General features: G+C 31.6%; 3 protein-coding genes across 4 annotated transcripts in view; 2 read left to right on the forward strand and 1 right to left on the reverse strand.

The window, feature by feature from the left end:
* LOC106057293 (multidrug resistance-associated protein 1-like) overlaps nt 1-1,010 on the forward strand; it is a 36,217-nt gene extending 35,207 nt beyond the window's left edge. For both annotated transcript variants that reach the window (XM_056004732.1, XM_056004733.1), the window contains one exon: nt 499-1,010. In XM_056004732.1, coding sequence (XP_055860707.1) covers nt 499-625 — 127 coding nt within the window. In that variant the 3' untranslated portion in view covers nt 626-1,010. The remainder of the gene's footprint in view (nt 1-498) is intronic.
* A 1,192-nt stretch (nt 1,011-2,202) lies between these two features.
* Nucleotides 2,203-9,666, forward strand: LOC106079299 (non-homologous end-joining factor 1-like). Its single transcript, XM_056004507.1, has 7 exons — nt 2,203-2,622; nt 4,584-4,778; nt 6,085-6,223; nt 6,328-6,389; nt 6,761-6,875; nt 7,820-8,004; nt 9,550-9,666. Exons 1-7 carry the CDS (start codon nt 2,422-2,424, stop codon nt 9,652-9,654), a joined length of 1,002 nt encoding a protein of 333 aa, XP_055860482.1. The 5' UTR covers nt 2,203-2,421; the 3' UTR covers nt 9,655-9,666.
* An 847-nt stretch (nt 9,667-10,513) lies between these two features.
* LOC106079301 (coiled-coil domain-containing protein 12-like) lies at nt 10,514-15,071 on the reverse strand. The gene is made up of 5 exons (XM_013240454.2): nt 14,908-15,071; nt 13,263-13,339; nt 12,484-12,545; nt 11,610-11,721; nt 10,514-11,328 (listed from the first exon to the last, which is right to left on the reverse strand). The coding sequence occupies exons 1-5, from the start codon at nt 15,039-15,041 to the stop codon at nt 11,240-11,242; spliced, it is 474 nt and encodes a 157-aa protein (XP_013095908.2). The 5' UTR covers nt 15,042-15,071; the 3' UTR covers nt 10,514-11,239.
* Between the last annotated feature and the right edge of the window lie 2,118 nt (nt 15,072-17,189).

Here is a 17,189-nt window from a genome sequence, read left to right on the forward strand (position 1 = left end):
GAAAAACAGCCTATGGGTCAGGATTTTTTTATTTTACCATCATAAAGGGGCTGCAAGCACTTGATTACAAAGACAATAAAATCATTAAATACAATAGAACAATTTGAATGTATCTGGCGTGAATGTATTTGTTCTCTATAGATATTTATGTTTTGTTTGTTTATTCAGTAAGTTATTCAGTTATGGTGATGTCATTTCTTTTGAGTGGCAATACAAGGCTCTTCTCTTTGATTATGTCTTATACGCCCAAACTTTGTCAAAGTCTATAGGCTATTTAAATTTTATTTTTTGTCTTAATGTCTTTTCTCCAAGCCATCAAAAAAAGTTATTAGGAGTCTCTCTTATGCACTTTTTTTTTTTTGATGGTTTTAATTTTTCTGCTGTGTGTACTAATTAACAACAAATCAAAACGATTTAATAATAAGGAAAATCTGTTAAACCAAATTATGCAAAAAAATAAATAATTACCTAACAGATTTTTTTTCTTTTCTTATTTAGAATTCTAGTTATGGATAAAGGACAAGTTTTGGAGTTTGATTCCCCATCATCATTATTGAAAGATGTAAACTCATTGTTTTATAAATTGTCGTCCGAGTCCCACACCTTGCCGCAATATAAGGCCTAGCAACTTGACTTGACTCGTGTCACATGAGACAAGCTGCAGCTTTACTTTTGTCATTTACTTATTTTATTAGAAAACAAGTAACTCTTGATCCATGTACAAGAATGATGCCACTTTTACATGAATTGTGTTATAGCACAATTTTACATTTTTATTTTAAATAAACATATTTTAATGTAAGTTTTATTATTTATATTTCAGTATTTGTCAACTGCCATTTTATATTTTTATTTTAATTGCATTTTCTTTAATGTGATGCATTTAGCCTATATTTTTAGGTTTGTTGACTTGTTATTATTGTATACACTTTTATGTGATACATTACCCAAAATAATTTTAATATTTACTAATTTTCTGTAAGATTTAAAAATAAAAAAATATCATTGCTGCTAAGAGTTTGAGTTTATAATTTTGTTTTTGTATATAATGTCAATCTATTTTTAGATATTTTTTTTTCTCTTATTGTAGCTTGAGACTAAATTTGAACAAATGTTCAGGAAAATCTTGAAGGTATTAAATCCAGAATTAAACAAAAATGGAAATTTTGAATAAGAAGTTTATTATTATTTCAGAGATCTATTTAACTTTTCTTTTCATCTTCTGCCCCTGTGTCTTCGGCAAGGTCTTTTCTTTGGACATCAATTAAATTTTAAATACAATAATACTTAAATTTCCATTTGAAATGCCAAATTAAAGTCTTACTATAGGTTAAATATGAATTGATATAATTTTTTTTTAAATCAATGCCTTATTGTGTTGAATTAAAAACTACTTCCAGATATTTCTTTAAAAAAATCAAGTCATGCATGTTAACTAAGAGACTTATTAACTCTAAAGTCATTGTTTTTTCTGGCTGATACAAGCAACCTATTCCATCTCTAAATGCACTATGAAAGAAAGAGCATTATAGAAATTCATTTAGCATATTGGGATAAAAGTGGTATATTATGGCAGTGGCAGAGTGGTAAAGTGTTTGGCATCTAAACTGAGGAGTCTAGCATGAAGACTTGGAATTTGAATTTCTGGAATTTTTAGGATGCCCGTGAATTCATCAAACTCTAATGGGTACCTGGCATTAGTTGCTTAAGCAAAGAATGTTGGTCATGTGCTGGTCACATGACAATCTCGTTATCTATAGATTACATGGTCTGAAAAGGAAAATTTACCTTTAATTTATAATTGAATAAAAAAATGAGCCTTAATTATTGTACCCTTTTTAAAAAAAGGGGGGGGGGGGAGTGTAATGCTATCTCCTAGCCAGGTAGATTCTACTTTGGACAGCTAAATAATAGTAATCTTTATTAACCATAAGATAATAATAATCTTTTTTTTTTTATCCATAACGAAATTTGTCTTACAAAACAACACAATAGGCCTACTATTTTTTATTTGGTTCCTTGGAAACAGTGAGTTAGGAGTGGTCAAGTGTGGTCAATAATAGTAGCTACACTTCCCTATAGGTTTATTGTCCTGTTTGAACTCATTTGACTACGTTTAATTTAAAGGAAAATTGTCTAAGGTGACAACTATTCTACAACTCCATATTTTTAATTGGTACAACGGGAAACTCTTTTTGTTTTATTTTCGTTTACAAATGGCGACGCCCAGAAGTATCTGAAATATTTTCATTGTATATAGTATAGATCTAATTCTCATAGAGGTCTATGTTATGACTGATAAGATATAGACTAGTTCCATTGATAGACCTTGATCTAGTTATTGCCCTCCTAGATTAGATAAGATAAAGGTGACTGCAGATAGATTTTGGCTAGAAATAAACGGATATAGAAAAGCCGAACATGACTTCGGAACTGCACTGGAGGCGTCATTGGAAACCAGATTTATATGCATGTCCATGGAAGCCACTTGATCTCGCAGATGGAAAACACTACTTAATAAAGAGCAAATTTGACGATAGTTCATACGAGCTTTTAGTAACAGACTTGTCAAGGTTTTGGTATGAAAGCCTTAGTGGAGATAAGCTTAAAAGTCGTGTTAGTGTATGTAATTCCAAATTTTATTCTTGTATTATCTTGTATATTACAGACGTTACTTCAAAAAAGAATATAATTACGCCCTACAGATTTCATGTGTCAATCTAGTCATGCATGTTAATTAATGACTTAAACTCTGCTAAATTGTTGGTTTTCCTTGCTGATTCAGGCAACCCATTCCATTCTCTAATGGCACTATAAGTGACTAAGGAAGAAGGAGCACTTTTTTCTAACTACAGTTCAGTTGACTCTTTATAATCCCATACTTTTTAATTTGACGTAGTCGCATGCTCAGTAATTGATGTAATGTATGCATCAGCTATTAAAAGACATTCATGATATTTTGAAACGTTATGACATTATCCATGAGGAAATTTGTCTTACAATTTGTGCATTACACATAATAAAGCATAACAATTGCAAACAAAATATATTATGTTTATACCAGTTCCATTCAAACATAAATTAACATTACAAAGTTTAAAAAATATCAGATTTTTTAAAATGGTTTTATTACCAGTGGAATAAAGAAGTTCTTGTTTCTGTTTATTTTTGTGATTGGTGTCTTGTGCGTAAATTTATATAATTAATATATACTGTAGTTACATATATTTAGAATGTACATAAGCTTATTGCATAATTTAGTACAGTATGTGAAAGTTTAAATCATATTTATAATACATTTTTTTGTTTGTTTTATACCCTTGAAAGACAAAGAGAATATTTTAATCTTAATACATTATAAATATTGAAATTTAAAATTTTCTTGACATTTGATTTTACATTTTTTGAAAGACATTAAACTTTGGTAATCTGACATTTGGATAATCACTCCCCTGGTCCTGTAACCATCAAACTTTCAAGAGTCAACTGTACTTAATTAAACTTGTCAAAGCTAGTATTACTAATAGAATAGATATGATATATAGATCTACTTATAAATACTACAGTTCATCTAAAATCTTGATCTATATGTGGGCTTTACAGTTATAAATCTACATCTACTTATAATTTAAATTTCAAATATTTAGATGAAGATCAAAACTGAATTATAATAATTTTTTGGTTAACTTGATATTCAAAATCTTATTATATTGCCTTAAATGCTTATTATTTAACAAAATATTTTCCTCATGCCATGGAACAGTCTTTGATTTGGAGTTGTGGTAGTGCTCTTTACCAATGTTTTTGTCACTGGAATCTCTAGGCTTATATAGTTTTCAATTTTAGCTTAAGAAAATGTTTACATTAGATAGAAAATAATGCTTTTATTTATTTTTAGGTTAATGTTTGTAACTGCATAAAGTTAATGTCAATACAATGTGTTTTTGCATATAACATTTGGTTCATTTATCTATGTTTTAGTCATATTTTAATCAGGATGTTGACTGTTGGCTTGGAATCTTACTTCCTAGAGATTTCAAAAGTGACTGTAAATCACTGAATAACTTCTGTTCTTGTTGGCACAAAATACAATAGATAAAAATTCATGAAATGAGTATGTCACACAAACTGGCATATAATCAATAAGTATAATCCATGTATGAATATTAACTTACTAAAATCTTAACTGATTCTCTAAATGGCTCCTTAGTTAACATGCTAAAATCTAAGTAGCTATTATTGTAGCTATTAAGAATAGTGTGAAACCAACTCTTTTTGTTTATATTATAAATTAAGAAATATATTCACTTGATGTTGATTAATGAATTGAAAAGGCTATTAATATTAATAAATGTTATATTATAAAGATGCCCCAAGAAAAAGATCAAAAGACATTGCTGTAAATGTCAGAAGTATATCAATCTTCTCAAGTAAGAACCTAAACAAAGTACAGAGCCTATAGAATGACTTGTGAAGTCATATTTGTGTGAGTTAGGAGACGCAAAGAATTACATTTTTGCGTTCATTTTATTCAAGGTACTCCAGATTTACTGTTGCTTTTTTTTTGTTTACTTTCAATTTAGACTCTTAACCCATGCTTTGAAGCCCCATTGTCTACAATTTTGGATCAGATTAAAGAAAATCTTCTGAATCAAGACAAAAAAACACAGCTCAATCTTTCTGCCAGTGATGACAAGTTTGTTCTGGAAATCAACTCTCAGTTGGCAGGCATACCCTTCTGTTATTCATTTCAGGCTGAGTTAGCCAATCAGGAAATGGTAATCTATGTACTGATTTATTGTAAGAGTAGACTTTCTATGGTGAAGCCTCACTTAACAAAAATTAACATCAAAATCATATTCATAATGCAAAATACTCAACCAGCAACCAAGAGTCTTTCTAATATAAATTTACATAAATTTTAGTAATGTTCTATGCTGAAAAAAAAAGTTTAAGGTATAAATATATATTTTTAAAGACTATATTAACACATAGAGTTAGAAACACATAGCCTGTCATAGGACGTAATAAACCTGTAAGCTCAAAGCAAGGCTGAGACTTGCAAAGGCCTTGCTTAGTTATCATTCTCCCTTAAATCCTTTTCTTTATTTTAAGCTTTTGTAGGAAGTCAGGATCTGCTAATACAAATGTGTCCACATTCTTTATTTTATGAAGCAAACCAGACCATCATACTTGCCAGTCAGCACTTTTTGAAGTTAAAAATAAAAAAGTATGCATACAAGCTTTTAGACCTTTTAAATTCATTTGTGTTGCTATTTTTTTATTCATATTTCAGCTCTGCGACTTTGAGTTCTCTCATTCTAGCATTTTTATCTTCCATGAAACTGATTAAGGTTTTCTTTCACAAATTAATAGCAAGTAGGACAGCAGAATTACTTTGATATTGCATAGGTCTCTAGGTTTTACCACACATAATCACCCTGACATTCTACTGTCTCCAAGACAGTTGCTGTTCCAGCACTTACATTTTAGGTAGAACCAGAGAGTTTGTTTGTTTTACATGTTTCGAATGTTCCTTCAGATTTGAAGATAATTTACTTCGTAGTCCAAACCTTCCACAGATTGATGGGGGATGGAAGCGGGGAGGATTTGAACCTGGGACCATCAATAAGTCAGAACGACAGTCCAGCGCTCAAACCTTATGACCAGGCAGCCATCTACACTGAACAAGTCTACAAATTCCAGTGTCAGCCTAACCATAGCTCTCAGCGCCCTCACCATATGAGGTTAGCGTATTTGAAAAATGATGTGGGGGTTGGAATTCATTGTTCTTTTTGTAAGGAACATTTCAAAATAGACAAGTCTAATGGTCTAAATGGATGGCTGCCTGGTTATGCGGTATGCACGGTGGACTGTCGTTCGTACTTCTCAATGGTCCCAGATTCATACCCTGCCCGCTGGTATCCCCCGTCATCCTGTGAGAGGTTTTGACTAGGAAGTAAATTTGTCTTCAACTCTGAAGGAACATCCAAAACATATAAAGCATTTTAGAAATATTTAACAAACAAAAGCATATCTAAATATCAAAACATTTGATTAAAAATGTCATTCTTACTTATTAAGGGAAGAGACCATTTAACAGTTCCACTACTAGTGATGGTAGGAGAGATGTATCGACAACAGAAGGAGCTGTTTAAAGTGCTAGAGGCTAAAGACAATCAGATCAAAGACTACAAAAGTCAAGGAGCCAAAGTTTCCAGAAGTAAGTAGACACACAAAACTTACATAAAAGTGTGTGAATCATGTACTAGTTAGTAAAGGTTAGGGTTGACTGAAATTAAAATAATGTCTTTGTTTAATCCCCAGAATATCTAGAGACTTTGCCATTTGACAGTGTAGCATTTTATAACAACATGACAACATCCAAGGTTTGACTTGGTGTTTGCAGATTGACATAATTAGTTTGCGATGAAGTCATTTTAAATAGCCCTACCTATAAATTAATTTATTATTTAAAATATTTGATGATTTTTTGTTAAGTATTACTGGACAAAGAAATCTAATATGACACCTTTGTAATATGATTTAATGTTGTTAAAGAACAATAAAACTAAGTTATTTCTGTACTGCATTGTATTTTAGTGTTTCATCATTGTTAATATTTTACATCTAGTTGATTCTAATATTCAATACACTGGTCATTGACTCTGAATTTTGTATTTGTTAGCATCTAAACATTATTGAAAGCTGGAGATATATTCTTTTAATGTATGAGTTCAAGCTTTTGATTTGATTTCAGGGTTTTGAGGAAGAAGTAAAGAGTTTTGGAGAGAAAACATTCACCTCTGAAGCACAAGAGCTCTACAGAGACATCATCACTAAACAATCATGGCTAAAGAGCAGTCCTGTGAAAAGTAAGAACATTAAATCTCTTATTATTGAACACACTTCTTTCAATTCATGCTTAGTCAACTATCCTTATAAAGTAAAGTTTCCCTTTGAGACCATGTGATCTCATAAATACAAAGATTAGGCACATTTCTTATACTGTATGCTACGACTAATTTTTCCCTAGTACCCTTAGAGCATGGAAATGGTTGCCTGACTCAGCCATGAATTTGCAGTGTTTGTCTCTAATTAACTTGCAGACTAGATCAATACATGCTTAAGACAGAATCATCTCTTTTTTTTTTGCTGAAAACCCTAGACAATATCTTATGATAACAGTTGGTAGAAAAAGGCGCCAGAGAACTTTAATTGAAGAGGATGAATATTCCATGAGAAGAAAAATTGCTGAAATGCACATCTTGTGATGGTGAAAGTGTATCAAGGATTGGCCTCTTTAACCACTTGAGAAGTTGCAAAGTAGAAATATGCTCTCGTGAGACATAATAAGGCTTGTCTTCGAATCCTTAGATTAGTGAGACATAGAATGCAAATAGATGTACCAAAATTTAAAAAAAATATAATTTTTTTGAAGCCAATTGGATTGCATAAATAGATTTACTGAACTAAAAGAAGACTATCATTCTATCTTAGAAAACAGTTCTATCTTAGTAAAACACACTTCATTTAATCAAGATGTATCACCTATTTACACTATCACAGGTCACAACCAACAGACTACAGTAACAATACAAATTTGATTAAAATACTAACACAAATATCAGTACAAACAACACAGAGTTAAGGTCATGACTATGACCATTTAAGTAGTCAAGGTTAGCTACCATTAAAACTCAAAGATCTAGTGCTGGTACAAGGTCTCATTGGTAAACATGTTTTAGTCAAACTATTGAATTGTAAATAAAGGGAAATAATCTACTTATCTTCAAATACTGTGCGTTTTCTATGACAGGTGACAAAATTACTTCTTCCGAAGAAAGTATAAATGGCAAACCTTCTGATCCAAGTGTTGAATCTTGGGCCAATCGATTTCCTGGCTCTGTTGTACCTAAAGATAATTCACCTAACAAAATCTCTCCAGAGAAATCTGAGGGCAAGAGTCCTGCTTCATCCAGCAGTGAAGCATCACCGCTAAAGGTACACTTTGAATTTATATTGTGCTATTCTGTTTCTGATTCCTTTTCTTTACAGCCTAATAGGGATTCTTACTTATTATCCCATAGATTAGCAGAAATATAATTGAATAGTATCAAGTTATTTTTTTCTAAATTTGACTCCACATTTGTTTAGCTTGTCATTGGTTGTTAACTAAAACTGCATTTACTCATAATGAGTTCATTTCATAGCTAACTCCACCACACATGCATTTTTCTCTTCAAATGTCTCTTAAATTCATGATGAAAAAAAAAATGTAATTTTTTTGTTTTACTAGCTGGATATAACCTGCTGCATGCGGACCTCACCTCGGGTATTACTGATTATATATAGATCTTTGTCAAACTTGAAGAATGTTCCCGTTCGGATTTTAAAATTTTGCCTAGAAAATAGAAGTATAGAGTTTGAAAATGGGTTTACCCGTTCAGCCAACATATTCATATCCAATATAAAATACTGTGAAAGTGGGTTTACCCGATTTGTTAAAAAGGTTCGCCCTTCAATAGAGATACAATTAGGTACTTATTTTCTATTCTTAAAACCCTTCGTTTGTGGAAGGGACATTAAACATAAACTACGGTCTCTGCCACAATCTAAGGAGAATTTATGCTAAGTCTTATCAAGATTGGTCAAACAGTTTTGATTTTTATTCGGGACATGCATACATACATGCGCTTTACTTTCTGCTTTACAGTATAGATGTTAGCTTTCTACAATTTCATTAAGTAAGGGAAGGAGCTTAATGCATTATTACATGTATTTAGTTGGAGAGCTCTCATAAAGGCTGTGGGACACATATTTAAGACCAAAGTATGCTGCTGGTAAAATCATTGGCAAAAAACAAATCCCATTGGGGCAGTTGTTTGCGACAAACATCTATAAAAAAGCTAACAAGATCCTCGAAATAAAGGATCACCCTCTGTGTCAGGATTTTATGATTTTACCATCACTAAAGAGATACAAGACACCGATAGCAAAGACAAACAGACACAAACACTCTTCTGTTCCCCTGGCAATCAAATCATTAAATAGGAACAATCTGATATAAACTTTGTCACATGTAAATTATGAGTGAGTCTGGTGTGAATGTACACTTTGGTTTCTTATAGTTGTAATGTTTTTTTGCTTGGTGTAATGCACAAATTGTAAGAAGAATTTCCATACGGACATTAAAGATTATTATTATTAAGACAGAAAGTAAATTAAACAGACCACCTGATGACAACAGCTTTGTCTACACAAGATGCAGAAAAATATATGATTCACAACTGGGTTTGCGTAGTCATTTGAAACACTGCACTCACCCTTAATGTTTGAAATCAACTACATTGCCATTATTATGTATTTAGTAGTTATGACTTTTTTTTTCTTTTAATTTAACATAGGTGTAAGTGGAAAATAGAAAATCAATTGCATGTACACATGGTGAACACAAATTGTTTGGCTCAATATTAGTTCAGTCCTACAATCTTAAACAGCTTTCCCTGGACATGTACAAATATACCACCTAACGATTATACTTTACAGGACAGTGAACTTCTTCGTCGCCAAGCATTGGAAAGAAAGCTTGAACTGGAAGCTGCCAAGGAGCAAGAGAAAGGAAAGAAGAAGAAAAGAAAATTAAAATTTTGATCTTGTCTCTTAGCATGGGTTTTAAAAATTCAATTTAAATTTTACCCAATAACTACTTTTCTGATGTTAATAAGTTGAGTCCAACTATAAAGCAAAAAAGGCGAAATTGTAAAAACCAACTTGTGTTAAATTATTTTAAATAATAATACAAGAAAAAAAAAAGGTTTATCAAATAGAACAACTTGTCTAGTTTCAATAATAAAAAAACCCTACATGTTTTAAAATGCTCCATTTCTTGGGCAAGCCTCATACACTGCAGTATCAGCAAATTTTATTTACAGAAAAAAAATCCCCAGAGCTATACACATCCAGTATGTACTTAAGAAAAGAAAATTGCAAAGTTTTTTCTTGTTCTGAACAGACATGAAGAGCTCTTCTTATATGAAAGTTTTAAAAACTGCAGGCAGCATCCTATCACATCATACTTTAATCTTAATCAACCATAGGCACATCTATCAAAATAGTAGTTATCGGGTTATTAAAATTTGTCAATTTTATGTCATTAAGAATTGTAGAGCTCAGTAATCTTATCTTATATAATACAGACGTTACTTCAAAAAAGAAGATGGAGATTAGACTGAGAAAATATTTGTACTTTCTGTGATAACCTAACTTAATGACACATTATGCTGAGATAAATTTGCACATATATTTCGTACAAATAAATAAATAAAAAGTGTTTACTATTGAAGATTCAAATTAATTTAATACTAAGAATTTTTAAGTTATTCTTTTCAACAATTTTTACCATAAATATCTTGAGCCGATGTCTTAATAATGTTGTCATTGTTTACTTGTCTATTGTGTACTTCTAATAATGTTTATGTTAAACTCAATTGTAAATAAACAACAATAAAAGTGAACATTTTATTTTTTTTTATTTACAAAAGTCAACATTATAAATATCTTTACAAAAAAAAAAAACAAAGGCTGCATGATGACCTAAAAAATTAAGGTCAACATGAAGATCCCTTCAACTCATGTCAGTATGATGACCCACAAAACTTGGGTCAACGTGATGATCCATACAACTCAGGTCAATATGTTGACCCACAAAACACAAGTCAACAGATCTGGTTCCTAATTATAAGCAAAATAATGTGTGTTTTGCTGAATTTTAATTTAAGGCAACTTTACTTTCAGAGGCAAGTTAAAAGTTGGTAAGAAATGTAATATTTCAGGAAACACAGTTGGGCACTTTTCATTTCTTTTTTTTTTGTATACTACTGCCACTAGCTAACCCAATGAAAAATATCATTACATTTACTTAATTTTAGGTCTGTTATCACAACTTAAAAGAGGATAACTGGACTTAGTTTAAGTTTATATGATGCCTTAGGCAATCAACAAGATTAATATTGAGTGCTCTTCTTTTAAAAATGATTCTATGGACCATATTTAAATTATTAGAAATTTGCACTATTTGACAAATTTTTAATAAAATATCAGTAAAGATGAAACATTTATGGAATTCAATTTCCCCCTGATCCTAAGTGATAAATTAATAGGAACCTTAGTCTTTTTGTCAAAGACAACTATTAATGAACATTTGAAAAGTACTAATTTAAGAAGACATCGAAAAGCATTAAGTCATATTTTTAGTGTTATTGCGTGTGAGAGCCTCTCCCATTACGACAGATGCTAAGTCCTCTTGACTTGCTTTCAATCTTTCACCTGAAGAAGTACATAGTCATAGATTAGTCAACATAAGACTGCACTGTAATTAAACTTTTAGACACAATTTTTTTTAGCTATTACCAAAAACACAAAAAAAAACAGGCTCATCCCTACAATTTTCTAAAATATATTTTTATAAAAGTTAAGAATCAAATTGCATATTAACTAACACAAAATAATTGATCCACTCAAAATCATGACTTAAATTCTAATCTTTATCAAAATTTTAAAAAAGCTAACAGTCAGTCGACTAAAAATACTGCTTACAAAATACTTACGAATCAATTCAGCAATGGCTCTTTGTGTCTTACGTTCTAATTTGTCCAATTTTTTACTGATATCTCTCTTTAAGTCCCAGTCTGGCTTACGAGGTGCCAAGTTACTCAAGTCCTGAAATAGATGTATATATCACATTTTTCCTGTAAAAATTAGGGGGGTTAGTATGTATCATACAACTGTGTTATAAAGTTAACTTACTAGAAATTACAGATTAAGTAGAATCAATATATAGATGTTTTTTTTTAGTTTCAGTTTAAGTCCTTAAAAGGAAAGGTCTGGGCGCATTACGAAAAATGAAATGTTTAAAAGAACTATATGGTAAAAAGAAAGAGTGGCTATTAACTAGTCTACATTTAATCTCCGAATATCCAAGGGAGTTGAATTAGTAGTTGAAACTCAGAATCTTAGTCTTCCAAATTTTCATTAGGTTGTTCACGATTGTACAGGACAGGCTTAGACAGGTTTATCTTTTCCAATAAGGACTCTACCTCTCCTGTTCTGTTTTTATCTTTTCCAATAAGGACTCTACTCTCTGTCTGTTTTTATCTTTTCCAATAAGGACTCTACTCCCTGTCTGTTTGATCATAAGTAAAAGAGATGCGATTTAGGTGACGGCTACTGAATGTGCAATTATGACAGCATTAATTCAAAGCGAAGGACAGTTGAGGCCAGGCTTTCATAGAAGCAACATCTTTTATTCTAGTGACTGAGACTAGACTGTTCCCGTTCTGGATTAATTGTTCATATTCTACATTCACATGTTGATTGACTTTATTGTAAGTGTCTTGATCTTTGTGTCTAAACAAGGACTCAAAAGTGATACTGTGCGTTTGGACCATCATTAAGTTTATAGATAAATCAGTGTACACTTACAACATCTGTGACAACATGATCTGTTTGGCCAGTTTCCATGTCTTCTTTGATAGATTTGGTGGCTGAAAATGTTTTCAAGTCATTAGAATATGAACAATGAAGACATGTTGATTTAATAGAATACACAATTTATAAAATGAACACTAATTCTAGCATGGCTGAATAAATTGCCTTGTAATATGGTATGCACCTTGAGCTGTCATCTTGATGGTACCAGGTTACAACTCTACCCACCATCCCCTGCCCTCCTGCTGAAGATTTGGGGTACTATGTAATTTACTTCAATTCTGACAGAACATCCCAAAGCATGTAAAACAAGTTCTATTCAAAATATTCTAAGAGTTATACAATTGTATCCTTCTGGCCTAATTATTATTTCATTTCAACTATTTTTTCATTCAATCTGATAATTTTTTTAATCCAACTAGAAACTCTGTGACATAAAAAAAAATTGAACTACTTCATAATTTTTAAATACTAAAATTTCAGATGATACATTTCAAAGACTACTTATAATTCTTTAATTGTTCTATTAATTCTGCCTGAGAACAACATTTTTGGTAATAAATCAAGAATAAAATGTAACAATCAAACTGTCCCTAGTTCATGCATGTTAATCAATGACTTCAATTCTGCCAATTCATTGGTTTTCCTGAGTGACTCAGTCACTCATTTTATGCTCTAATAGCACCAGGAAAGAAGGAGCATTTGTTCAAATTTGTCCTAGCATTTGGAAGAAGGAATGTGCCTCATCTTTGTTTGCAATCATAAATAATTACCATCTTCTGGCTTTGCTGACTGTATGGAAAGTTCTTTGAGTCTATCACTTTCTGGCTTATAACTTCTAAATACTGGCCTGTTGAATAGAAAACAATCACATAATTAGAATAAAACAATCAATCATAATTATCAATAGGATCCATTTTTGAGTTAAAAGATTAGTTTGTCATGACACATTATATTCACATTTGTCTCGAGCAGTGTTTCCCAAACTGTGGAACACTAGGCCTGAATAGGTTGTTCCACAAATATTAGAATAATTAACTAGAAGACCACCACATTAAATAATCTGTAAAAAAAAATAATAATTTATAAGCAAAGTATTCCACTAAATACACAGAATGTGTGAAGTGTTCTGTTAAGGAAAAAAATTTGGGAAACTCTGAAGAGTAACACCATTAGTAAAATCACTAAACAATGAGACTCTTCAGGACAGAAGACTAACAAGTGATGTAGCAATAATACATACAACATTGACCCATAACTTACAAATCCAAAACCACAAGTGAATAAAATGCTCAGAAAGAAACAAAGACATATTTCTTAGTCCTTATACTAGGGCAAATTCTTACAAGTGCTCCTTCCTCAGTAGTGACATTAGAGCATGGAATGGGTTGCTTATAATAGAGCATGGAACAGGTTGGCCAAATCAGCCAAGAAAACCATATAAGTTTCTAATTAACATGTTCACTTGGATTAACACATCAAGATGATCAATATGCAATTGTCAAAAAACTTTAAACCTTCTTTTTTAAAAAAATGGCTGTGATTTAGAATTTTTTAGATAATGAATAATGAATTAAAGACAAGATGACTATATTTTTTTTTGTTTGACAATTTTATTAAACCACCTGACAAGCTATTGTACAGCAGGATAGAGGCTTATATCATATACTGGTAAATACAAAAATCTTGTTTTAAAAATCATTTTTTGATTCACTCAAATTCATGAACTTTTATCCCTTTGTGTACCCCTTTTTACAAGCTAAATATCTGTAAATCTAGGTATCTAAAATATTCTTTCAAATAAATATATTTTAATAGACTAAATCTCAAATCTGAAGATTCTTTTACTAATCTACATTATTGTTCTATAATAATTAGATATAGATCTAGAACAATATAGAAGCTTATTGTGTTGAAAACTTGACAACCAGGAGCATTTTTTTTAGACTCTATTTAAAGAAAATTATAGTTTTTCATAATTTAATAAATATTTACTAATGATATTTTAAAATTTTAATTTCATTTTGATTTCCTAATTATAAATTATAAAGAAAAATTCCTCCTTTGAAACTGTATAGTTTGATATATACTTTTGTATATGTATTCACAATAGTTTTTGAAATATTCACAGTAAAAAATATTTTGCTTCACTTTTTTTTTTATTTCTCTAGATCTAAGTCTATATAAACTCCATTCATACTGTCCATAGGACCTCCTAGGATGTCAGGACACTTAGGGACTTAGGCTAATACTAGTAATAGTAATACTACTAATTGTAACTAATAGAGTATTATAATTATACTATTTATTAATTTCACTATTATTATAATATTATAATTATAGAGTAGTACTAGTAAGTAGTAATAGACCTAATCTTAGACATTTATTATGATTTATATTTAGATCTGAATGATATACTTTGGTAATTTCTCGGTTTCTTTTTCTTCTTCTTGTTGAACTGCATCACTTTGAGCAGATTGTCGCTCACGGAGTGCTTTTAATCGTTCTTTTCTTTTCAAAGCTTCATCATTCAATGTTCCCACAGCAGCCATGTTTATTGCATTAGAATAGTCTCCCCTCCCTATATCTAGGTCATATAAGTAAATATAGGTCTGTGATCTAGATTTAGGAAAGAAACAAAATACAATTTGCCTGATTGGACACTCATGACAATGGACAGTAACAAACATCTGGGCCTCTAGTGTCGGGATATCGTGATGTTAGATAGAAGGCGTGAAATGCCACAGACACAGAATGAAGACGAAGTCTTGACTTCTTAAGAAAAATTTAAACGATTGTCTAAACGCGCTCTCGTTTCCAGGCCTACATATTTTCAGTTATCGCGATGGGACACATATAGGCCTATTTACGTATATCTATAAGCCTACGCATATGCTTCTTCTTCCTCGTTCTAATTTTCATGTTGGAGCGTTCAGATGACTGACCAATACATGAGATGAACTGCGCAGCGGTTTCCAAAATCAGGGAAATCTCTATATAGTTATATCTTTCTATTGGGGTGTTTTTTGGGACCAGTGTCTTGTACGGGCCTCTAGATGTTTTAGCACATTGATGACAACTTTTTTTTTCTGTATGGGTCGCGTCTTTAAAAAAGGAACTGACACTTTTCCATATTTACGAGTTCATAAAATGTGGTAGCAGTTTTGCGATACCATCACTGGCTAGATTTGACTTACGGGCTGTAGTATAGGCATCACTGTTGACTGAAATATCTTATATCTTATAAATCTAGGACAACGTTTCTCAAATCTGTGAGCAAGCTCGCCTGGGGGATTACGCGTTGCCCTTTTTTTTTTTATTTCGTATTATTTTATCCTGTATGGAACTTAAATCAATTTAGTTACGGACACTTGTAGCAGAATATTTAGATTATATTTAAATATTGTATATTCAGTTTTTAATTATAGATCTAGAACTTTATTAAATGATTTCTATTTTTATGTCATCTAGGCCTAGGTATGTATAATGATTTATATTGAATCAGTAAATAATCTAGATCTAGAATTGGCACAGATCTACATCTACCTAAATCTATATTATAGATCTACATATGGGAAAGGACCAATGGCGAACGCTTTTGTGCCAGTTTTTAGTTTAGAATTTATAACTCCGCAATGGTTAAACTTATAATAAAAATGAAAACATCTGCGGACTCCTCAGCTATTGGGCGATAAAACTAAATTTGATTATTTTTTCCATATCAGCTATTAAATTTATAAATCAAGTCAACTTGCGGTAGGGGTCAGACCTAATCAGCGAACGCAATTTTCGCGGGAGTCATAATGAGCGAAAGGCCGTAAAAAATAGCGAAATAGCATGTTAAAATATAGGAAATTATGCTTCAATTAGTTCTATCATCTAACTTCTTCCATGAAGCATTATAACTATTGTCCTCCTTGTGGCATTAGGCCTAAATTTGTTTTCACTTTTCTCGTGCTCCACATCTCCTTTCTCTGCTTGTAACTGATGTCTATATATAGCCTACGAAACTTGCGATCTATTTTTTTTTTTAAAGAAAGAAAGAAACTACAAAATTCTATCTCGCCACCTTCCTATAGGCTAGTCCACGTCGTACTACTCTCCATTTCATAAACTCTCGTTACTGCAACTATTCTTTTTAAAAGAACTTTTGTTTAGTGCACTTAATCACCATCAACTCGATCTCCCCCCCCCCCACACACACACAAGCTGATTGACCCAAAGGCAGATCCCGAATGCGATGGATTGATGATGTTATGGAGACAGATCTACAACAGCTTGGGTTTCGGGCATGGAGACGAAAGGCTCAGGAGAGATCTTGTAATTTTATACATGTATATTATATGGTAACTCTTATATTTATTACTAAATATATAGTTCGCGTTTTTCCGATCCTGAAATCGAATATTTTCTCCTGGAAAACTCTTGGAAATCTCCTAATAATCCTAATCTCAGAATGGTGGGGGAACCCTGTGAAAATGAATTCTGCACTTCTTTTAAACATTTATACACATATTAATATCATTAATTAGTAACAAGATGTTAACCAGCCAGTTAAAAAAAAAGGAGGACGGCAAAACTGAGTCCCCCCCTCCCCCCCCCCCCCGTATAAGCACTGTTAAGATCAACTAAAGCGTCATTTCACCCTCACTGGCATAGAGGAAAGTAACTGCCAGCAAATGACCTCTGAAACTGTTGGA

Source organism: Biomphalaria glabrata, chromosome 11, assembly GCF_947242115.1.
Source record: "Biomphalaria glabrata chromosome 11, xgBioGlab47.1, whole genome shotgun sequence".
NCBI classification, from domain to species: Eukaryota; Metazoa; Mollusca; class Gastropoda; family Planorbidae; genus Biomphalaria; species Biomphalaria glabrata.